The sequence below is a fragment of the Antedon bifida genome, chromosome 2 (assembly GCF_963402885.1).
Source record: "Antedon bifida chromosome 2, ecAntBifi1.1, whole genome shotgun sequence".
Classification (NCBI taxonomy): domain Eukaryota; kingdom Metazoa; phylum Echinodermata; class Crinoidea; order Comatulida; family Antedonidae; genus Antedon; species Antedon bifida.
The window spans coordinates 3,386,496-3,410,816 of record NC_136227.1 but is presented as its reverse complement, the minus strand read 5'-3'; the positions used below and the strand labels follow the sequence as shown (position 1 = coordinate 3,410,816).

At 34.0% G+C, this 24,321-nt stretch overlaps 2 protein-coding genes across 2 annotated transcripts; both read right to left on the bottom strand.

The window, feature by feature from the left end:
- Window positions 1–14: 14 nt before the first annotated feature.
- LOC144835334 (uncharacterized) lies at window positions 15–8,650 on the bottom strand. Its single transcript, XM_078690421.1, has 13 exons — window positions 8,392–8,650; window positions 7,410–7,532; window positions 7,024–7,196; window positions 6,500–6,704; window positions 5,782–6,416; window positions 4,785–5,483; window positions 4,416–4,659; window positions 4,075–4,242; window positions 3,452–3,753; window positions 2,827–3,291; window positions 1,643–2,578; window positions 541–1,552; window positions 15–443 (listed from the first exon to the last, which is right to left on the bottom strand). The coding sequence occupies exons 1-13, from the start codon at window positions 8,648–8,650 to the stop codon at window positions 403–405; spliced, it is 5,262 nt and encodes a 1,753-aa protein (XP_078546547.1). The 3' UTR covers window positions 15–402.
- A 1,940-nt stretch (window positions 8,651–10,590) lies between these two features.
- On the bottom strand, window positions 10,591–18,991 carry LOC144835815 (uncharacterized). Its single transcript, XM_078690911.1, has 16 exons — window positions 18,944–18,991; window positions 18,634–18,704; window positions 18,303–18,438; window positions 18,146–18,199; window positions 17,571–18,018; window positions 17,122–17,325; window positions 16,728–16,804; window positions 16,470–16,594; window positions 16,112–16,193; window positions 15,882–16,011; window positions 15,448–15,624; window positions 15,024–15,173; window positions 14,127–14,387; window positions 13,100–13,319; window positions 12,466–12,571; window positions 10,591–12,124 (listed from the first exon to the last, which is right to left on the bottom strand). The coding sequence occupies exons 2-16, from the start codon at window positions 18,669–18,671 to the stop codon at window positions 12,101–12,103; spliced, it is 2,232 nt and encodes a 743-aa protein (XP_078547037.1). The 5' UTR covers window positions 18,672–18,704; window positions 18,944–18,991; the 3' UTR covers window positions 10,591–12,100.
- Between the last annotated feature and the right edge of the window lie 5,330 nt (window positions 18,992–24,321).

Below are 24,321 nucleotides of genomic sequence, written 5' to 3'. Positions count from 1 at the left end.
AACGTCAAAATAAACACCATTTTTATTGTGTTTATTACATCTTATAAAATATTCTGTATAATCATGAAGAACTAAATAAAGTTTTGATCTAAATATTAGCTAAAGAAGAATGCCTCAATATAGGCCTTAAGTTCATGTTTAAAGAATTGGAAAAATGAAATAAAGTTTTCTGTCTAAAATATTCTGTTTATATTATTTTGCATGTTTTCTTTACAAATAATTAGTTATTATGTGTCGGTCTCCGGTTTTAACATTATTATAGCGGTTTAGTTATTCTCGTTCGTTAAAATTTGATTATATACATTAGATCGAAAGCAAACAATAATAAATGTCATATTATATTGAGGAAAATTCATGGGTGGGTACCATTTCGTCCAAAATCGAAAGCTCTCTATTGGCAATTCATAAATTAGTAAGCGCTTCTTCTTCGTTTGTATGAAGAGCTGAAAGAAGAAAAAGTGACAAATACGTTTAATACTCCTGTTTATATTACGTAGGTCTAAAACGACTGCACATGCCCTTGATGATGTCATTACTTACCTGTGTTTGCGTACGCTTGTCCCATCTTCGAATTCCTAACTGGTCTTTCATTTTTTGCTGAATACACGTTACAAAGAACATTTACTTTTGGTACAAAAATGGCGATAAAAATAAGAGTTGAATTTAAAGTTAATCCGACACAAACACTTGGTAACTCATAATCCGTATCGTCTGATAAAACATAGACGCACGTCCACGCGATGACGCAACATATAGTTGAGAAGCACGCAAGAAAAATAAATCTCGCCTCGCTATTGACACTTGATGAACCCAAAGCTCCAAAGGATGCTATTAATGAAAATAATACTAGAAAACAAGCGTACGATAAAGATATAACTAAATCAAGTTTTTCGAAAGAGCACAGTGTCTCATTATTTGAATTTAAAACAGTTGATGGATGTTCGAGAATCAGCCATTCGACAACCAACACAATTTCCGCCATTAAAAATACAAAGAAAAATAGAGTTTGTGATGAAGCACCAATAAATCCGATTGGTTCTTCCGGAACCAAACGACGACGTAGTCTATTGATCCGGATAATTTTAACTGATAGTGCAGAGAAGATGATGGCATACACAAAACTGACACCAACTCGTCTTATACCACAAACGATTACTGTAGGTTTGACCATAAATGGTAAATTCATTACATACATCAATATCAATCCAATAATTAGCCAGATACTCAGGTTCAGAGAAGCTTCAATGACAACAGTGTGATGTCTGTAGTAAAATAAGTAACCGGCAACTAACAACATCAATGCTGTAAATGTTGCAGATGCCGCCAAAACGATGGTGACCCAGTAGCCTTCAACATTCCAGACGATACTTTCACTGTCATCAAGTTTATCAGTATCACCAGTTGTTTCTGGTGACGATGATGTCTCGCAATTGCAGGACGTACCAACCGGACATGTCGACGTTCTTACACCTTCGTGGAGATTGCCATTGATGTCGTACGACTTTATCTTGGAAACATCAATGTTTAGCGTTCCAGAAAGTATATTTCCAACCTTAAAATAAAATGGCAATATATAATGGTAACTATATTAAACATTAAACAAAGTTCAGAGTAAATAGGCCTATATGAACTAAATGTGTACCTTTATTTCTTCGACATTCTGACCACCTATCTGATTAAAAATAACAATCTCTTCTTTAACTTCTCCTTCATTAAACTTGATAGCTTCTTCAGTAATTGGTGGATGAATTTCAACATTTGCTAATGCATTGTATATTCCATGTGAATCAGGTTCCAAAAAATCACTGCATATCGACATTGAATTCTCCCCACAAAGAGTAGAAAGTCTGTTGTGAGCAACTTGCGCAATCATATATACAGATTTAATAGTTTCAGCAACCAGATCTGATATACGAAGAAGAGATTCATCAACGCTTGTTAAGGTCAAGCCTTCTTCACATATCGGGACGGGAGACGTAAATTCATCTTCAAGTCTACAATTAGCTAGTATTTCAAAATATTCTTTAAACCAAGGATTTCCATGATCGTCAAGTGGATCAATGTTTTTCAGATACGTCTCAAATTCAGTAAGATCATACTGGTATTGTCTTTGTGTGGATAATGTTGCTATTGGTGAGTTCTTAAAAGCTGTGACGTCATAGATGCTTGGAAAAGATCCTACCCACATTACATTGGCTTCATTTGTTCCAAATGTAGCTCTGCTTTCAAGCAGTATAGAAAACTGGCCGTCAGACAAGAACGCAACTGCCACGCCTACTTCTGATGTCGATATTTCTGAAATGATTCCATCAAACTGCAAACGACTTCCATCTTCTGGTATTCCCTTATTCACTGCCACACAAACACCCAGATATTCGATTTCTTTTGTGAATTGCTCAGCTTGAAATCGTTCGTAATCTGAGTCTGTGTATACAATTGCTATGTAGGTCCAATTGAAGTAAATCACTAGCTCCGCCAGAGTAGAGAAAGTTGGTAGTTGGCTTTGTTTGGTAAAGATATGATACGGTGCTGCTGATGATGATGATGCACTTTCGTTATCAAACGAAGACGGACTGATCTAAAAATGATAAGATTTCAATGTTAATCTATGTACGAACAAACTATAAATTGGTTTAAATGTATGACCAATTAAATATTTATTTTTATTACAGATATGAAATTTAAACGTTTTTATTTTTATATTCTGGTTAATTTAGAATATAGGACATTGATTATAGGCATAAGAACTGAAACAATCAATGCTGTAGTAGGCCTACTGATTTTTTTAGTCTTCATACTAATTTGTTTTTTCAATATTTTACTCACGGCGGTAAAGCCCAGTGTGTTTACAGCATTTGGAACTAAAACAGAAGCCACCACTGAATCAACTGGTCCAATGACAGCAAAATCATGGCCGTACCGACTAGAATTACCAACAATATTCACGAACTGATCATACGCCATCAATGTGCTCCCGCAGTAATCAGCAACGGCTGCCCCAAGAGTCAGCCCTGGTAATATGTTATTGTCTCCATTGATTTCATCCATCGCGTAAATCAAGGCCTGTACTGCTACAACTTCCTCTAGGTTCAGGCTGCCACACCTCAAAGCTGAGGAACCAGCAGTGTGTGTTGAAAATAAAGCGGGAATAACGATGTCTCCGTCAATTATCGACAGCTTAGGGTTTTCGTTAGAGCATGGAAGAGTTTTGTAAGGACATTCTGATGCTACATTTTCAAAATCGGCAACGTTTAACCCTTCTAACCCGACACCATCTTTCCAGGATCCGATCTAATAAAAGCAAAATAAACACAAATTTAATAATTTAAAATTTTATTACCAAAAGTTACATATTGGAAAGAAACTTAGAGGAAAAACCCTGAAAATGAGTTGAATGTTGTGATTTTAAACTTAAGTTGACAACGAGTGTATTTAGTTAGTGATAACTTACAGTCTGGTAACCAAATTCCGAATTAAGTCCCTCGTATCTGTTTACGTCATACACAGCCGAATTTACTTGTCCATTTTCATCAAATGCGACTTCTGACCCACTCAAACTCTCTATCATCGTTTCATTGATATAAGAGAGCCACTCATCCATTGATACCGATTGTAAATCTTTACAGATAGTACCCACTTCAGGACACTTGTCGCGAATCAACATATCTAAAGCTGTAGCAAGAACGTACACAGCATCTATAACACTGGCAATAGTGCGACTTTGGGCATCCATTGCGCTTAAGACATCCAAATCTATGGAAAATAGTAAAAGTATACATAAACTATACGGTAGCATATCATATTGTTCTGAAATACAACTTCTATACTTCTTCTCTTTAAAAATGTACAAATACTTATCATCAGTATAGGACGAAGTATAATAATACACCTATGACAGTACATGTTATTATTCATTAAAAAGGTAAAATATAACTGTAAATTACTTTAAAATTATTTGGAATGTCATTAATAAATCTTAAACCATACTTTACAATATTCTTATATATTTACGCGGCTACTCCACATTTAATCCATGTAATAAAAAAATCATTCGAAATGTGTGTAATGTCAAACCTGAGCATAATTCATCATAGAGGATTGGTTGACCCGGTAATTGGCAGTTGTAGCGTCCCATCCAGAATTCTGCGAACCACGGATCAGCAGAATTGTTTGGTTGTAATCCGGTAAAATAAGATTCAAATTCTGAATTGGCCAGAGTTTTTGGAGAGATGGTTATTGAATCTGAAAGTGACGAAAAACCAAAGATAAAATTGCAATACGACGCCAAACAATACGCATTGGAAAATATTGTATTCTTATCGTATCAAATCGTACTAAAAATACTAAACTTATTTTCAGTTTCCATTCTATAGGCCAATAATTATTTCTGGTTTAAATTAATATATTGTATTTACTCTTAGCAACTGATTCAACACCATCTACAGCTGATGAGTCTAAGCCCCATTTGTCTGAAGCCAAAATCTGAAATTTCTGCTCTAGTCCGGCACGATCAAGGGCTCTAAGGAACTGATTTACTTCTGGAACCTCCAAAAAGACAACAATGACGTCAGCTGTTGGATACGCTAGTAATCTGTGTATTACGTCATCAAAAGAGGTGTCGTCGTCTACAACAATTGAGTTTGCAACAAAGATATCGGCCTGTTTGGAACAAAATATTACTGTATTAATAATTAGTTATTAGAACTAAGTAAAAAAAGATCATAAATGGTGCTGCAAAACTTTTACAATTGGTATGTTTACTGTTTATTTAAGTCTTATTTTACCTTAACGGCAAGATCTTTCAAAGTTTTCACAGCTTCATTTGCATATTGACCTTCTAGAATTTGAATATATTTATATTCAGCTTGTAAAAGAATATCAACCAAAACTCTTGCTTGTTTTTGGTCAGTGCCAACAACGTGATAGAAGTCGACAAGTTGAGCATTAGATGCAGTTGAAAGTTGTCCAAAGTGAACCATGTCAACTGCAGCTAACTGCTGGTTGACAGACCTAGTGAGGTCATTCCTATCTGCTCCACTAGCCCCGATTGCATACTGCTGATTTCCACTTTGTTTTCTATTCATAAAAAGTTCTTCTGTTTGTTGGAACCCGGATGTGAACTGATACGTCTGAGAACCTGCTATTCTACTATCGGAGCACGTGTCATAGGCCGCCATACCAATAGTCACATTTGGAAGAATGTTCTCATTGTTATTTATCATCTGGATAGCATAAAACATCGCCTGCATTCGCACGTACCCGGATGTCCTGAAAACACTACAATTGACGTCATGAATGGAAAACATCCCTGCGAAAATGACATCACCATCTATGATAAATGATTTAGCTGAGCTTGAAAGACATTTTGTGCAAGAGTCTGGACAAATAGAAATTGGAATGTCTTCAAGCTGCGCGGATGAATTCCATAACTGTAGGCTATTCATACCTAGTGTTATTCCTGTGTCTGTGTTCCATTCACCAACCTAATAGAATATAAGATATAACAATAGATATTAAAAGGACAGATTTGGGACCAACGTCTTAATAGGGGTATCCACTGAATAATGGCTGACTGTAGTATTGCCATTCGTTCAGTTTACGGAAAAGTATCCCCTGAATAGGAGTCCCAAAAGAAGAGTTTTACTCAATTTATTTTTTTTTAATCGGAGTACAGTAGTTCCGTACATATCTTTATTAATATAGTAGTAAACGATAAATACTTAGCTAACTTAAATACATAAGGATATTTACTTTTATAAATTTAGATTTTAATCAACCAACCTTAACCAAGGTACTATTTCCATCATTATCCAATTGTACATTGTGAATATCAAACTCGACACGCTTCGGTTCCCCATTATCTTCAAACACAATCGTCTGATTCAAGGCACCTGTAAAATCATCTGCTGAAAGTGTACCCGACAAACTCTGGCTAGCCGTTGAACCAAATCGTTCACATATTCCCACGGTTGCACCACACAATTCCTGGTGAAGTTTTGCTAACGCTTCAGCATATACAAACACAGCATCAATTATATTTGACACGATGACGTCAACATTGTTAAACGTCTCTAAGGTAAATTCGGTTGACTCGTTACATGGTACACCATAGACGCCATCGTGTGTTAAATCACATTCATTAATATTTTCCCAAGCTCGCGCGAACCAAGGATTCACGTCAGTCAACACTAAACTTGGGTTCAGTGAGTTTAAATATGTTTTGAAGTTTTCGTTAATCTCTCTTGTATATTTGATCGATACCAGTCCACGGATGACGTCTTTATGAGTGGTTTGAAGTTGTAGTGTTGGTTCTACGTTAGATACCCACTGGAGGTCGGACGCAGAATCCCCGACACTTGAAATGGCTTCCATTGCAGACGACAAGATGGACGTATCTTCTAACAGAAGAACCACCACTAAAACAAAACAAAATAATTTACATAATAATGGAATAACAAAATCACTTTTTGTGTCGATATTTTAATATAACCGTACTTGCCTTTAATATCAGAGTTCCTTAATATCTTCATAATTCCGTCTTCAAATGTGTCCTGGATGTGAGGCGTAACTCGCACTTTTTCAGCCAGGCATATTCCAGCGTCATCGGCTTTTGTCAGAAGTTCGTCAAATGCTGTCTCCATAGTTTCTGAATACATGACAGCAACATAGTTCCAATTCATGTTCCAAAGCAGATCGACTATAACCTGTGAAGGAAACAATATATTCAATAGAAATATATATATAGAAACATAGAAATATAACTAAAGCTTGGTTCCCACTAGGACGCAACACAAACACGTAACGCAACGCGAAGTGATTTGACCAATCACAGGCGATCGATTATATGAACAGTCGCGTGTGATTGGTCAACTCGCTTGCATTGCGTCTAAACGTCCTAGTGGTAACCAAGATTTAAGCTCTGTCTACGCTATCAAACTAGTTTGACAAAAAAGTGGTAGAGATATACTCAAATATGGTAGTGATATGACAGGTAGACAATGCTTTACAGACTCTTCTTCGTACCTGAACTTGTATCTTTTCTGATGGAGCAAGACTTAAGAAAGAACTGTGAATATCTCTGTTGTCAGTAAATTCAGATGAGGTAGTTTCTCCATAGGCGATTAAAGGAATATTGTGATATGCTAAGAGAGGAGATGCATATTGAGTTACTTCATCAACCATTGGACCAATTATACCTGAAGAAATAAACAGAATGGTTGAAAAGAAACAAGCACGTTTGACTAAAATTGATTTTAAGGCTCTGTCTACTCTATCAAACTTTATTTTTTTCTTTTTGTCTTTATTTATTTTGTATTAGGCCTATAAAACAAATAATTCAAATTTAATAGCTGGATACCATGTTCTAATTGATATGATAACATAATGCGGTTTATTTTGTATTGGCTTACCTGGTCTTAGTATTACGTCACTACATAATGACCCATTTGCATTGTATAATTGATTATCGATGTAATTAAGGACATGTTGACCTCCTACTTTATGTGATGAGCAGGAATCAAACGCTTCCAAACCTGACGAAACAAAGAAAAATCCACTCGAGAAAACCATTATAACAATTATATAAGTACGATATGTGACAATCAATCAGTAGGCCTACTTTTGTTGAAGATCTTTTAGACAACATATTGGACAGTAATAGGCCTTAATGGAATACTATATTGCAAAATTGAGCTGATTGGCAATATTCATACTCACTTAACACGTGGAGTAGAACCCCTAAATAATTATAACAATACCCTAAGATAATTCGTAATTTTTTATTTTATGTTATATATTTAGACACATGTAGCAAAGGATTACCAATAGCAAATTAATCACTGTCCTATCAGATAGGTGGTAATCGAAGTTGCAGGCACAAAAATATGGAATAACCTACAAACTGAAATTAAATATTCCCCAACAATTGCTTCATTCAAAGGTAGATATCGATCTAATTTTTTTTTACAAAACTAATCATTTTTCCTGTAAGGGTGTTGTTAAATAAATAAGTAATCGAATTCAGCAGGAGGCTTACCATTTTTACAATTATTATCTATAACGCATTTCATTTCATTTATTTGTTCGACGAAAACGTCTAGGATTACTAAAGAGTTAATGAAGCTCATGGCTTACAGCCAAGTATGGCTGGCTACGTTGCAAAATAAACGTTGAACAACAAACAATAACATTCTCCAAATATACTGTAGGCCTATTTACATATGCCATTTCCTTATATGAATCTAAAATAATAGGCCATTTATTTTAAAACTATACTATTATCGTATTCAATCAATATCAATCAATTCCTGTATAAACATTATAGGCCTATATACCCATCAACCCATTAAATATCAATTGATTCATGCAATCAGATATACAGTATGCACTCACCTATGTTAACGCCAGGGATTTTAGAGGCATCAGGTATATTCTTTACAGCGTAAATGGCAGCCTCCACAAGAGCGATGTTCTCCGCTATTGGTTCGCTGGAGCAGAAGTCACCATCTTTACCAGAAAATGGAAAGAGAAATCCTAGACGAACGTTACCATCTACAACACCGACCAAAGGAGATGAACACGTCTGAGACGATGTAGAAGATGATACTAAAACGCTCGCAGACAGGCTTAGTAATAGTAAAACGATTTCCATCTCGTTCCTGTAATATACGGTATAAAAGATTGTTTTTCAGAAAGAGAAGCTTTCTCGGGTTGTAGAGGTTAATGCTGATTTATACACAAACATAATAGTGTTTATACAAATGTAAACGTCAATGTTCTGTTTGTTGAAGCTATTGAAATAATCTAGGCCTACAAACTGTAAACATTACAATAATAAAATACAAAGAATGTGACTTGATGCAGTAAGGTAGACAGAGAACATTAATCACGCGGCTCCTTTAAATAATTCGCATACTCAAGCAAAGTCGTTTATGGATATGATTACTGAATGGTGAAAATATTTCACAAGGGGACCCAAATAAAGACAATGACGACACAGTTACACCTAGGATTTTAGGCTATACATGGAGCAGGGAGTTAAATAGAACTCCCTGGTCGGAGCTATACTTTATTATCTATCTAACCATGGGTATTCTACTTAATTTATCCAAGATCTAACCAGTTCGCTCAGTCCAATAGGCCTAGAAGTTTATTGATAAATAAAAATATAGGTTAAAATTGGGATACAATTGGAGCAGCAGGGGGTTGTTATTTAGAACTCCCTGGTCGGAGCTATCTTACGGTATCTATCTAAACATGGATGATTCTACTAATTTTATTCAAGATCTAAAAACCAATGGAGAAAACAATGACAAAAACGCCTTGCTCAGTCCAATACTCCTATGCCTAGAAGTTTATTGATAATAATAATAATATAGGCTAAAATTGGGATACAGTTGGAGCAGCAATGGGTTGTTATTTAGAACTCCCTGGTCGGATCTTAATAGGCTACAGTATCTTAATACAGTATCTATGGATCTAATTGAGTAAAAATGATGAAGACGCTTTGCTCAATCCAATACTCCTATGCCTAGAAGTTTATTGATAATAATAATATAGGCATATAATGACAATACTATAGGAAATTCAGTTGAAGGTATGATTTAATTGTTAAAACTCATTGATTCGTGAATGTATTTATTGTGTGTAATAGAAGGCTTGAAATAGCAATGGTAAATCGTGATTTCCAAGCTAATTCACTAGAGGTAAAACACCATTTTAATAAATTAATGTACGGTAGCTCCACTAACATTCACATAAATAACATATATATGCTAAAAATGTTTACAAGATCGCATCATGATCATACCTAATAAAGTATAGGCCTACTATAAATAATGTGACACAACCAATAGATTCGGAATGGATTTACTATTGTACGTCTGCTTTCATAAACCATAAAGACTTCCACTGGGACACTATTACACTATGATTATAAACTTAAAAAATCACTTACATGAATGTATAGTCTTTCACATTAACTCATCCCGACAAACTGTTCTTTTCAATCTCAGTCAAGTTAATACACTAAAACCATATGGAACCGTTACAAGTCGGTGCGATACAATAACACCGGTATAAATAATAACACTTCTCTGTATCTTTTCATAGCTTTGTTTTGATTCGACAATACACATCGTTGAGCACTTGAAGGGAATTCTGAAGCCTGTGATTTCATTGTCTTTTATTGATCAATCCGCGGAACTAAGTCTTTCTGTTGATCCTATCATAATTTATTATGCTCTTGTTTTTTTTATTACGGAATACTTAGATAAGTATATTAATACTATTAATTCTCCATAACAAACGCTGTTTGTTTTACAAGAAGAAACATCTAATTTTTTTTCGCTAGTATCATTTTTTTTATCATAGATATTTTTAATGTTATAAAGAGACGTGTTTTTGTGTATTATAAGACAAATGTGTTGATCTCTTTTCGACTTTGCTTTGTGTTTTTAATGTATATTATATCATTTAATAATTTTCAAAAATATTCATAAAACAGTAAATATTATTATTATATTGCATTTATTAATAATAACTACAATCTATATATAACCACATTTAATATAAAAAAATTCTTAAGTTGATATTAATAATTTTTTTTACTATGGAAATGAAACACTTTCAATAACACACAGTGCAAAGTGCTAAAATCTGTACAATTAAAACTGATAAATTAACCCAAAAAAAGAGAAGAGAGTAAGTAAATATCTTATGAAAAAATAATATTGATGCTAGAACTAAATATTAGAAATAGCAAAGGGTCAAGTTAGCTTTTTTTTTTTCAATTTTATCTATGAAATTATTAAAATAGTAAATCCATTGCCCAGTTATGCAGCTCATAAATTCTAATGCATAAGTATAGTGTGCAGCAGATTTCCACAGATAACCCTCAGCGAGGATGGTACCCATTTATACACCTGGGTGAAGAGATACACGGACGCAAATAAACTGTAGAGACAAAAGACACAAGGGAAGTCCCATCACTATCCACTGCATCAATATAATACCACATTTATATGCGCACATTTAATGAGTAATCATGCTCAAAGGCGTTTTACATAGAATTATTACACTGGACATTTTTCGGATCAAACACATATGGAGACATACTCCCATAATGCAGCTAGTAATCAGCGCAAAGTCTAACCAGGTACCCATTTAATACACCTGGGTGGGAAGAGGCAAATATAAATAAAGTGCCTTGCCTAAGGATACAAGCAACACGGCGAGAGTTGGATTCGAACCACGACCTCATGATCGCTAATCCAGCGTCCAACACACTGCGCCACACGCCGTCACAACTGACGTCATTATAATAATAAAGATTGTTAATTGAGAAAACCACTAAATCACTTTACGATAATAATTAATGTGACCATAAATAGAATTATGTTTCAAACTATTGTAGTATTTTTCTTCAGTTCAGCCCCTTTTTTCACTATCAACATCGTAATAGAACAGCACTAGGCACCACTACTATGCCAGCTTGTTCAACTCTGTTCAACAGTCTCTTTACATATTTATATTTATCTGGTAATTTCCAAAAGTTCTTTGGTTTCTACTTAACTTTTTACAGCCATAATACCAAAAATATATACTTTTAAAATGCTTTCCTAAATCTACTATATATTTTTTTTACAGACAAGGTATTTTATTTTATGAATAAACTATTATAGCAGATTTGTGTTCTACATTTACATGATTTTAATACTTTCAATTTAAATTAGTTGACAACAATTCTGATTTCCTACATAAAATATGTTTTTTCGGCTTGAATTTATCGTTTTTTGTCATCATGAAATTTAAATACAGAACTTTATGAATATATTAAATGTAGAATATATTTTGAACACATTTCAATAATGGAATGTTTGCAATGCTAATGTTTAATTCATTAGGTTAAATTATCTGACAGCATAAAATCATTACAGATTGTGAGATTGGTTAAAATAATAGTCCATCACTAGTTATTACAACTCATTTGATTGGTTAATTTATCTTACAATCTAAATTACTTACAACTCATATGATTGGTTATAAAATAGATGAATGGAGAATTCTTATAAATCAGCTGCGTTAGACATCAATGTTATGCTTAGTAATGGTCTGAATGAGGAGGCTAAAATAAAACAAATTTTACAGTTAATGTATTAAGATATTTAAAAACTCTATTATTAGGATAAAACATGTATAGTATAGTGTTAGAGAATGTTACTACTGTAGCTACTATATGTTACCTATGTTAATACGCCCGATTTCATTGTATTTACGTTAAAACAAGTACAATAAACTCTCCCAATACCAGACACCTTTGGGCTGGCCTAACATTGTCTGGTTTTCGGAATATGATATTTGATGGTAAAACTTAATTTGGGACCTTTTGGACCGCGAGAAAAGTCTGGTTTTGGTAGAGTTTCCGAAAGTCAAGTATTAGGAGAATTGTGACTGTAGTAGACTAACCTTTTTAACTCTTGAATGCGTCTTATTCGACGTCTGCCTTCTTCCGTTTACTGACAATGGCTCTTCATTTGTGTCAAGGGTCAGCGATCTTGAGCTAATATGGTGGCTAAAAAGTATAAATAAAAATACATTTTTGGTTTTTTGAAAAACTCATGGATATTTAAAGATGTATTGTCCCCCTGAAAAATAATTTAAAACAATTTTTTTTGTTGAATATGCCATTTTAATGTCACATAATAGTTATTGACTTCGACCAAAAATTGGATCGAAAAAAAATTTATTTACCTGAAAAAACTGGAATTTAAAGCAAAAAATGGTCAAATTGGCTGCCAGCCAATGGATTTTTGGTTGAATTTAACCATTTATCATGTTATTTTATAGGTGAAAACATTATTTTTTTCCGTTTTTTTTCTACGGAAGTAATTCACTTTATTAAAACTACAAAATAACCTATTCAAAGTCTGATTTAATTAATCTTCATTTTTCATGTTTTTGGGGGACAATACATCTTTAAAACTAGATGAACATTTTTTAATTACATTTATAAAAGTTGCAATTGCCAGTATATTGTTTTACTCATGTTAATTATTTTAATCACGGCACTAGATAAATTGACTGCAGATTCAAAAGATACCTCGTTCTCGTTCTTGCATGCTGGTCATGTGATCTATGACGAACTGGGTGGACATCACCATCCTTTTGGGGCTTTGTTCCGTTAGCTGTGTAATTGACTGTTTTTTGCCGCTGGGCCTTTTCAGTGAATCTCCTCACTTGGTCCGCATGGTTTTCAGTTTTTTCACTGGGGCTGTATGGTTCTGAAGATATTTTTCTAGTTCTTGAAGGCTTCTTCTCAACTAAAAATTTAAAAATTTGTACTTGGATCAACAAAAAATACATTTACTAACATTATTTAACTAATAGATGCACTAATTATGTTTAACATAGCTGTTATTTAATTTCATCAATTTAAAAATTTTCATATTTTTACCTTAAAGCCCCCTTCCCTACGTTTTTTAGATCTAATTTAAGATCACAAACTATATTTAATGTAAAAATAATACTATATGGTCCTATTGCGATAACTTTTTTCGTCTTTAAACGGTTAAAAATGTGAAAAATAAGTCGATTCTAATAATTATAGCGGCCCGCTATAAATCCCAAAATGCATTGCGCGCGGATTGATATTTTTGTTTTTCACCTGTAATTCGCCCACTTTTCGATCGATCGTGAGGCCAAAACAAATGGAAGACTCCTAACTTTTCAGCGAAAATACCGGGTTTTCCCCAATTTGTATCAACGGAGTCTGGCAAAAATAGAAAGACAATTAATGCAGGAACTATACAACAACAGGCTAGGTATATATCAAGCGTACGATGTTCGTACGTTACCGATGTTTACCAGCTAGGCCTACAAAACTAAGTCTAGCTAGGCTAGGCCTAAGACCGTACACGAGAGGTCGATCGCCGCGAGCTACTTAGGTAGTGCATTGTTTCTCACTTTTTATCATAATTTACCATAAAACGTACATTTAAGACAAGGAATGACATGGTTTAATGTTTTTAAAGTGATATATATGTATTATTTTCCAAAAAACGTCCAAAATTGCAGGGAAGGGGTCTTTAATCTGGATGATGATGCATTGTGGGAAAATATGCACTCACCTTTTTGCTCTTTACCTGAATAGTTAGCAGGTATTTCGTTTCTGTTAGATCCATATATATTGACTGATGCACCGTTCCGAACGCCTGCTCCTCCACTCCTATTGGCTGGTGCTCGCACTCTGTTAGCCGGGGCTGCAGTTCTATTGGCTGGCACAGTACTTCTATTTTTTGGTTGATAAATCTGATCTTGTCGTCCATCTTGTGAGCCAAATGATTTATACAGATCTTTATTTCCGTGCGAAGTGTTTCTTGAAGATGAAACTGTATAAACAAGTATAGTTATCAAGTCAGTATAATATTTATTTTCATTTATTTTTTTATCTTAAACAGCATATGCTGAAAATCAAGGGGTCCTAATATTAAAAAAACATTGTAAATATAGCAAAGCACACAAAAATCACAGTTTAAGTTTAAGCAGTTTAAAATAATTTTAATTCAAATAGTATTAGTCATTTCGGAATATCGAAAAAGTAATACACTTTAAATTAACCTTTTCAAACACAAAGGCCAAAGTTTTAAAATTTAGATGGCACAACTTTTGAATTCTAAGGCCAGACTAGTTAAGCCTGCTTCCTAGCATACCCTGAATGGTACTTGACTATTGCTAGCCATTTGATGAAAATGATGTCATAACATAGTAAACATACATAAGCCTTAACGCTCTGTCTACACTATCGAACAAGTTTGACAAAAAAAATGTGATGTATCCAAATATGCTAGTGATATGCCCAAATATGGTAGTGGTATGACATCATCATGTCCATATATCGACACACCAAATTTGATTGTCACATAAAGTTTGATAGTGTAGACAGAGCTTAACACAAGTTCATTTGAGGTGTGATGAGGGCTACAGAACCCAAATTCCCAAACGTTGTGTAATGAGATAATTCTTACAATCATAATTACTTGTTTTCTTGTGTACAGGTGATGGAAATGCCTCAGAATTACAGGATGTATCAACATCATCGTTAAACGATGGAATTTCAGAATTGATGTCATCATCATGAAATGGTTGAAATCTTCCCTGAGCTCGCATTGACAACTCTACACAGTGAAACACATATTTGGGTTATTAGTACAATATTAAAATATATAGTAATTTTCATTCATTGTAAAAGAGACACGCCCTTTGGCGATAGTTGTCTTTGACAGCTCTCGTCTCTCCTCAGTGTTCCCTTTTTATATTTCACTGAAAGGAATAAATAAATAAACATACTGTATATACTGTATACAGTACATAGGCCTACTGCTCAGACAATCAACTTACTGAGACGTAATGTACACAAGATAAACATAAAATGGATGCAACAATACTTACGACTGGATGACTGTTTCTTTTCATGAGCTTTTCTGGTAGAATTTCCATAGGCGTGTGGTATATGGGAACCACTCATGGATGAAAAGTTTGAAGAAGAATACTTTCTAACAGGCGAGGGCAGTAGACTGGCATCTTGTTGATATGGCAAATGATTACTTCTGGATCTGGTTGCCACGCCTGCAAAAACAAAACAAAGTGTTTATTTTCACGAAGCTAAAGCTCTGTCTACGCTATCAAACTAGTTTGACAAAAAAGTGTGATGTGCTCAAATATGGTAGTGATATGCTTAAATATAGTAGTGATATGACATCGTCTTGTCCATATATGGGAACATCACATTTTTTTGAGAGAGTAAGATAAGTGACAAGTGTATGTGTACCATCAAACATAGTACTTAATGAATAACCTCTTTTTTACTTCACAAGCTTACTTACTATCATAAAACGGATTTTTCTTTGTGACCAGCTTCGGCCTACTGTTTGCCGTCATGATGTTGCTAGGGTCAAGAGGGTGGTTGTTGTGTTCGGACGGTAACGGTGTCGTTGTCCTTTTGTCACAATTAGGCTGGGGAAATATTATAACATTTAGTTTTAATGAATGTAACAAAAAACTATTAGTTTAAATGAAAAAGAAAATTTGTTTATGGTTTACAGCACATACTTACCTGATGGAATGCTATACTATCAGCTGGTAACAATACCTTACAAAATTCACAAGGTAACATTGGCACATCTTCGTCGGCAAATCTAGATAATATACCAAATATGGATTGGTGAACTTAAACATACTTAACATGATTGACATTAAGCTCTGTCTACACTATCAAACTTTATGTGACAAAAATGTGATGTGCCCATATATGGACATGATGATGTCATATCACTACCATATTTGGGCATATCATTACCATATTTGGACACAGCACACTTTTTTGTCAAACTAGTTTGATAGTGTAGACAAAGCTTTAGAGAGAGATGGGATTGAATTCACACAAGCAGCTAGTTTCATTAAAGTAAACTCACCTATCAGGTTCAAAACTAACAGGTGGTGGAGGGGATGGAATTCGTAAAGGAGGAGGCCCTCTACTGATCAATCTATCACGACTCTGTCTCGACTCTCTTGGACGCTGGTCAAACTGACAACCAGACTGAAAGGAAGAAAATAGTGGTACATACAATTAATATAGGATGGACACATTTTTATTAGTTAACAAGATAAATCATTTCATGTGTATTAATTATTATTATTTGCATTTATTTATATGCTATATATTCTCTTACTTGGTGTAATATTAGGTCTTGGGCTGGAACTGGTTTACCACAAAACTCACATGGTAGCTTTGTACCATCATCATGCTCTGAAATCGGAGTAAAATATATTGTATTTGGATAGATTGATTTGACTTTAATTTATTTGGAAAATTATTATAAAAAAACATACAAAGTGAAAATACTGACATTACTAATAACTGCATTGATAAAAGATTTTCCAGAAAAAAAGCTTATTAGCTTATTTCCGTTGGGAAATGAACTTTCCAGAATATAATGCATACCATTGGATAAAATGACTCAATTAGATCGTTAGAAGGTATGTATCATTAGTATGAAAGCCAAGTGATGCCACCATGATTGTGGCATGATAAAGTATAAAAGCTATGAGGTGCCACTAACGTACCTGCTGAATCATGTACATCTAAATATCTGGCTGCCGCAACAGGAGGGTCTGGAATGGTATAACCTTTATATAACATGGTATCGATATCGCTTTCAAATACTGCCGCTCCTTGGACATCCCTCTCTTTTGAAAGATCCTGAGCAAGGTGTCTTGTTAAGAAATCCATCTCACTTGGGTTGGACAGTCTGTTCTGTGACCTATGACCTGCAAGAAAATTGATTTCATTGAGGAATGGACACAACGCAAGGACTTAGGAGCAACGGAAGTAATTTGACTAATCACAAGCAATTTAAACTATCGCGTGTCATTGGTCAATTTACTTGTGTTGTGCCTACATCCTAGTGAGCAAGCTTTAGCTGGTAATGTTTGTGTATAATTTATATTATAATTTATTCAACCTATAAAAAAAAAATATAAAATGCTTAGAATAACAATTTTAAACACACTACCTTTTCTATTGTCTGGCTTGGTTTTTTCTCCTAAAAGATTTTGCACCCGTGACTTATTCTTTCCATGTTTCCGTTCATCAGTGTTACGTGGAACAAAGACCGGAGGGGATACTGTTTGACTACCAAACATACCAAAGTTTTCAGTAATGTTAAACCCACTATCGAAATGCTGCGGTGCTCCAAATCGTCCATCTGCTTGGTAACCCAACAAGAATGCCTGATCGTCATGAAGTTTATTGTGCGTTGTTGACACTGGGGGCGCTTGCTCCGGAAGAAAACAAGCCGAGTTCTCATGAATCTCTCTGTCTTTAATGCAGATGTAGCGGTTGCATGTTGGACATGGTTCCGTTCTGCTTCCGCAGAAGTCCTCATGAGAGAATAAGTCTTTGACTGCCATGTCCATCTCACAGAATTTACACATTTTCATACGTAGATTGCATTCATCTTTCTATTAAGAAAAAATAATGTAATTAAAACATGTAATATTTATTATATATACATTTAATTTATATCTTAAAACATACAGTATTATATATTTAGTTATAGTCAATTATATATTTTTTAATTTTGCATACCTTGTGGTCTTCCAGATTTTGTTTTTCAACACTTTCGCCACACTCACAATTCACCTGAAAATATTCACCAAGATTAAAGTCACAGTTGGGTTGTATGCGAAATAAAATATTGCTCGACATCAGAATAGCAGATAAAAGACATACATATATACATTACCTTGGCGTGAACCTCTTCAAAATGTTGTTCCATTTGCGTGTGAGGTACAGTTTCACCACAGTGTTTACAGAGCGAAATATTTCTGGAGCAGTGAGATTGGTGCATGATGAAATTTTTGGCTGGAATATCCCGCTTGCTGAAAAAATACAGATTAGTATTTTAGTAAATTGTTTAATGAAATTATAAGGAGATTGTTAACATTTTAATAATTCTACTGCAGGATTTGATCTGGAAGTTTTTTTTTCTAAATATATTAAATCTTCATTCATTGAGTCAACTGCTACTGTTGAAATCCAATTTTACTACAAAATAATTGAAAAAATGACTATACCAGTTGCTGCAGTGTTTTGTTTCTTCTTCATCAGCCATCTTGTTTTGGAGACAACACTTCAATTCAATTACCTATCAAAAAGAGAGTAGAAATCCTTTTAGTTCTAGTCTAAGTCTCTAGTAGGCCTAACTTGAGATGACTACCCACCAACCGGAGACCATGACAGGGACAAGCTGAAGCCGGCCTAGGCTCTCTATATGTGTAGAGCCCAGCACTATTCGTCGTCGGGGTATCACCCCTTGTTAAATAAATAGTCCTAGCCTTGCTAGCCTACCTAGACTTAGCTACACAATATTAACGATTTCGCTACCTTAAGATTCAAACAATCGCATTTATATTGAAAAATAGTTATAATCAGTTTTTGCAAACATTTATATACTTAAAATATTCATCATTTTCCATATAAATTACCTAATATTGGACAATTACAGAATACTGGAAAAACCAAAATTGTGATCGCTTATCTGATTTGTCTATTTGTGTGTTTTGTAGGCGTAGTGGAAAATACGAACCGATCCAGTTCAGACACATCATTGATGATATAAGTGGAACTGTACCTAGCTCGATGGATTCCAGACTTACTATTAGTAAATATTAGTCTAGCTAAGTGTGTATTCTTAAATCGCCTATTGAAAAAATGTTTAAATTAAAGAAATTAAAATTTATTTTACCTTTTTTTTTTAAATTATAACAATAACAAAATTAAAATACTATGATATATTATGAGTCATGATTGGTTATTCCTTATAACATTTTTTGCGTCGGCGAAAAGTAGTAGGAAATATCAAAATACGCTGTTAATTCGCGCGAGCCTAATTTTACCGGTAAATAAAAAAACAGGATTTTCATTGTTGATATTTATATTTTGTTTTCGTTGATGTTATTTATCGAATCGGCAATAAAAACAGGGCGGCGCCGTCTTGTATTGTTTTGTTGTTCATTGTGCTGGCCTTGTCTAATTAACCTCTATTTTTAAATAAAAGATCATAATTTTAAAACGCACATTATTACACTTTGCGCCGCTTTGTGCAAAAGTTCACGGTCCATCAATTTACCGGTAACACTTTTCTCTCATTAGTTTAACGCAACACAAGGACGTACGCGCTAAGCACGAAATTGACCAATCAGGGGCGACAATTTGATAATCCATCCGGGTCTCGTAACGTAATGACGTAATTTCATTTTAAATATAGATCATGCAGAATTACGTGTGATGACCAATTGATCGACTTCAAATATCTTGCCATTATCATCAAATGAAGCGGTCTTGTGATGATGTCATCGTGCTGACACGGTGTGTAGTCTGAATGGGAAACTTGCGTACACACGACGGACCGACAACATTCTGATTCTGTACAACTTTAGACTGCTTCAAAGAATTAAAATGTCTTTAAATTCAACTTGTGATTACATTACTAACTTCCAACAAACCATTGCGACAGGATTTATTTTTGTAACTGTACTTTGTTGTTTAAATCTCACTTTCAATGGTTTAATAATCTTTGTTATTCTGAAAACGAAGGTGCTTCGAAAAAAACATAATTTTTACATCGTATCATTAGCCTTGGCAGATTGCACAAATGGAGTGATTTATTTTACGTGTATAATAACGGTATATTCAAATACCGTTTTGTCTTTAATGCAACCTTCACTGATGCTTACTTCGTTACTGAGTGTTGCGTGTGTTGCGCTGGACCGTTACATCGCGTTGGTTTTCGCTCCATTGCGTTACACCGTGATCGTCACCACAAAACGTCAACTGATCATCGGCGCTTTAATTTGGCTTGTGCCGGTTTTAATCGTTACTATGTTACTTCACACCACGCGATATTTTAATATAGCCTTGGCATTAGTCTGTTTTACGCTACAATTCATTACTATCAATATTTATATTCTCATTTACCGAAGTATTCGCAAATCTGATCATTATATTTCATCGATGAATGTTTTCAATTTAAAGCGATCAAAGAAATTACTAACTACATGTTTGATTATAACATTGGTTTACTTCTTCTCATGGCTGCCGTTTTTATGCCTGAGTTTCTTAACTGCATTTCCGCAAATAATATGCTCTATGGACTCGTTATATGTAAATCTATATTTCTATTCTTGTAATTTAGCGTTTTTAAACACAGTGATAAATCCAGTTATCTACTGGTTTAATTTACCAAATTTTCGAGAAGCAGTTTATGAAATTTGTGGCAAAAACAAAAAGTCATCCACGGTAGCTTTAAATAATTTCCCCAAAAACACGAACATATAAAACATTCTATAAGCAATGACAGTAAGGCATAGCCCTACTAGTCGACGTCACAACAATTTAAACGAAAAGAAAGGATTCAACTTCTATAAAAGAGACAAAAATTGATTTACGACTTATTTCGTCAAATCCTGACACTCAATCAAACACTCGATGCCAAGAAAATTAATAAAAATACCGAAGACTTAATAATAACGTCAACCATGATTGACAAAGAGGTTTTTAATAAACATTGAATCTTGGTGGATAGTAATGCACTTCAAACTAATCATTACATGTACGTTATTATAAATATAAAATTATGTACTTATTCGCATAATGTTTGTTGCAACTCTGCTTGTGCCGTATGATGTCATTGAAACCGTAGTACTAGTATGTATTGAAAGTATATAGACGAAGTAAAGCAAGCTTAAATTCTACATCTGAACACAACGTCGGGAATTGTCTAAAGATGGCCCTGTTCTCTCTTATAACTAAATTATCTTGAGAAGAATTGGGTGGTGGGTGAGTTTATAAGGTTGATCACAAATAGCGTGCGTGACGCATGGTGGGAAGGGTTTGGGAGCAAACGTCACGATGCGTACGTACGTGATCTGTTTTCCCACCAGTGACGTTCCTCGCGTAATCAAGCTATTTGCGAAAACCTTCCAATCTCTGCAACTAAATCTATCCTGTTTTAGACGAAAATTACGTTTTTTCTAATGACATACGTGAAGAAAACTTCGAAAAAAAAGAGTTAAAGGGTTATCTATAACATGTCTTATCATTTAAATTCTTATGGAAACATCTATTTGCTGAGAAACTAATTTTAAAAAGTTGTGTTTTAACAGAACCATTTGATGCTAAACGAAGTATGGATAATCTCAAAATATTGCTTGTTAAACCCAATACAGAAGATTTTTGATATTTGTACTTTATCACTGTATGCTGTAACTGATGACGTAGACAATTCTCACGGTGCACTTCTGAATATCTCTATACTTCAATGATATTTTAACAATCAAGTTTTACAATGAATATCTCCACCAATAATTCATCTTGTAGATCCGTTATTGAATATACTGAAATGTTTTATGAATACGCACTTACAGCTATCATACCAGTGGTTTCAGTAATTTGTATTTTAATTGTGCTTTTAAATGGTGTTGCAATATTTGTGATTCTTAGATCTAAGAAACTGCGAAAGAAACACAATTTTTTCATCGTGTCTTTGGCATTTGCAGATTGTGCAAACGGACTTGGATATTGCATATATGTCATTTTATATATATTTCATAAGAGTAAAAATAATGTTAGTGATTGGTTCTTGACGTCGATCATTTTTACGTCAATGCTTAACGTAAATTGCGTTGCTGTCGATCGTTATATTGCGTTAGTATACGCTCCTTTACGTTATGCTGTTGTCGTAACATTTAAACGTCAGTTGACCATTTGCGCTGCGATTTGGATTGGTCCAATTTGTATTATGTGTGTCTTGTATTACATTACTGCATTTTCTTTTATTTCGTTAATAATAGCAGTAATTGTTCTCATAGTTTTAATAATAACTGTTTGTCTTTATTTTAAAATTTATAAATGTATTTCCAAATCAGATCATTATCTCGCTTCAATGAATATTTCAAACGCAAAGAAGTCCAGAAAATTACTAAAAACCTGTGTAACAATAACAATGCTGTATTGTCTTCTCTGGTTGCCGTATCTTGTAATAAGTTGTCTTGTTTTTATACCAGGTTTAGCATGTTCCCTTGGTATATTAATTGTATATATGAATTTCTTTTCTGGGAGTTTGGTGTTTATAAATTCTTTGACCAACCCTCTAATATATTGGTATAATTTACCTAATTTCCGAAACTCATTTTATGAAATTTGTGGAAGAAAATCAAAGAACTATGAGTAAAAAGTTTCTGAGATCATTGGCAAAATGGACAAAGCGATAGAGAGCGCACTATTTGTAGGCTAACACTTTTTTTTATAATAAACTTTGGTAACGTTCACAATAAACCTTTCACATTTAGTTATGTTCAATTGATAAACAATTATGTACATTTATTTGTCTTTTCTGGATGTATATCTTTTTAAAATTATTGTATAATATACTGGTATAATCAATTTACCGTACATGCACAGATTAAAGGCTCATATCTTTAAAAAACATACATGAGTTCCTGTATTTTCAAATAGGCCTATATAAAATGTAAGTATATCTTGAATTATTTTTTTATGACTATTATGAAAAGTTTTAAATTTTGTTAACTAAAGATCAACGGAGATGTGGTTTGAAACTAAACGGCCTCGAAGGTGAGATAAGTATTTTTCAAAAGGCCAATTTCTGCAAAATTGATGTAGGCATAATAAGACCTCGTCAAAAAATTAGCATGTAAATAAAAATAACATCAATGTCAGTGAAAATTAATAACAACAACGAAGGTAATAACGTCAAGTGTGACAACCAAGGTTTTAATAAAACAACATTTATGAATAGTCGATACACTGATAATTACCACATGTTTTTAATCGAATTATTAAGAGGTTTGAAAAAGTATAAAACTGAGTAAAATGTGTGTTTGTTGAAACATTTCACCTGATGTCGTTGAAACCGTGCAATGAATTGAAAGTATATCGTATCTTCATAGTTTTACAAGTGAGTGTCGCCATTCATCACAACAAGTTATACAATGAATATCTCCACCAATAATTCATCTTGTAGGCCTATAAGATCCCTTATTGAGTATAAGAAAATGTTTTATGAATACGCACTTAAATTACAGCTATCATACCAGTGGTTTCAGTAATTTGTATTTTGATTGTGCTTTTAAATGGTGTTGCAATATTTGTAATTCTTAGATCTAAGAAACTGCGAAAGAAATTTGCGACAATTTGATAATCCATCCGGGTCTCGTAACGTAATGACGTAATTTCATTTTAAATATAGATCATGCAGAATTACGTGTGATGACCAATTGATCGACTTCAAATATCTTGCCATTATCATCAAATGAAGCGGTCTTGTGATGATGTCATCGTGCTGACACGGTGTGTAGTCTGAATGGGAAACTTGCGTACACACGACGGACCGACAACATTCTGATTCTGTACAACTTTAGACTGCTTCAAAGAATTAAAATGTCTTTAAATTCAACTTGTGATTACATTACTAACTTCCAACAAACCATTGCGACAGGATTTATTTTTGTAACTGTACTTTGTTTGTTTAAATCTCACTTTCAATGGTTTAATAATCTTTGTTATTCTGAAAACGAAGGTGCTTCGAAAAAAACATAATTTTTACATCGTATCATTAGCCTTGGCAGATTGCACAAATGGAGTGATTTATTTTACGTGTATAATAACGGTATATTCAAATACCGTTTTGTCTTTAATGCAACCTTCACTGATGCTTACTTCGTTACTGAGTGTTGCGTGTGTTG

What these genes read in the sequence shown, in the direction of transcription:
- LOC144835334 (XM_078690421.1), bottom strand. Translation starts at nt 8,650, where the DNA reads ATGGAAATCGTTTTACTATTACTAAGCCTGTCTGCGAGCGTTTTAGTA. An exon ending in TGACGTAATACTAAGACCAG is followed by an intron (nt 7,197 to 7,409) that starts GTAAGCCAATAC and finishes TTATTTCTTCAG; the next exon opens with GTATAATTGGTCCAATGGTT. An exon ending in TGAAAGATCTTGCCGTTAAG is followed by an intron (nt 4,660 to 4,784) that starts GTAAAATAAGAC and finishes TGTTCCAAACAG; the next exon opens with GCCGATATCTTTGTTGCAAA.
- LOC144835815 (XM_078690911.1), bottom strand. Translation starts at nt 18,671, where the DNA reads ATGGCTGATGAAGAAGAAACAAAACACTGCAGCAACTG. An exon ending in GAAAACAAGTAATTATGATT is followed by an intron (nt 14,388 to 15,023) that starts GTAAGAATTATC and finishes TTGTTTATACAG; the next exon opens with TTTCATCTTCAAGAAACACT. An exon ending in CATGCAAGAACGAGAACGAG is followed by an intron (nt 12,572 to 13,099) that starts GTATCTTTTGAA and finishes TATACTTTTTAG; the next exon opens with CCACCATATTAGCTCAAGAT.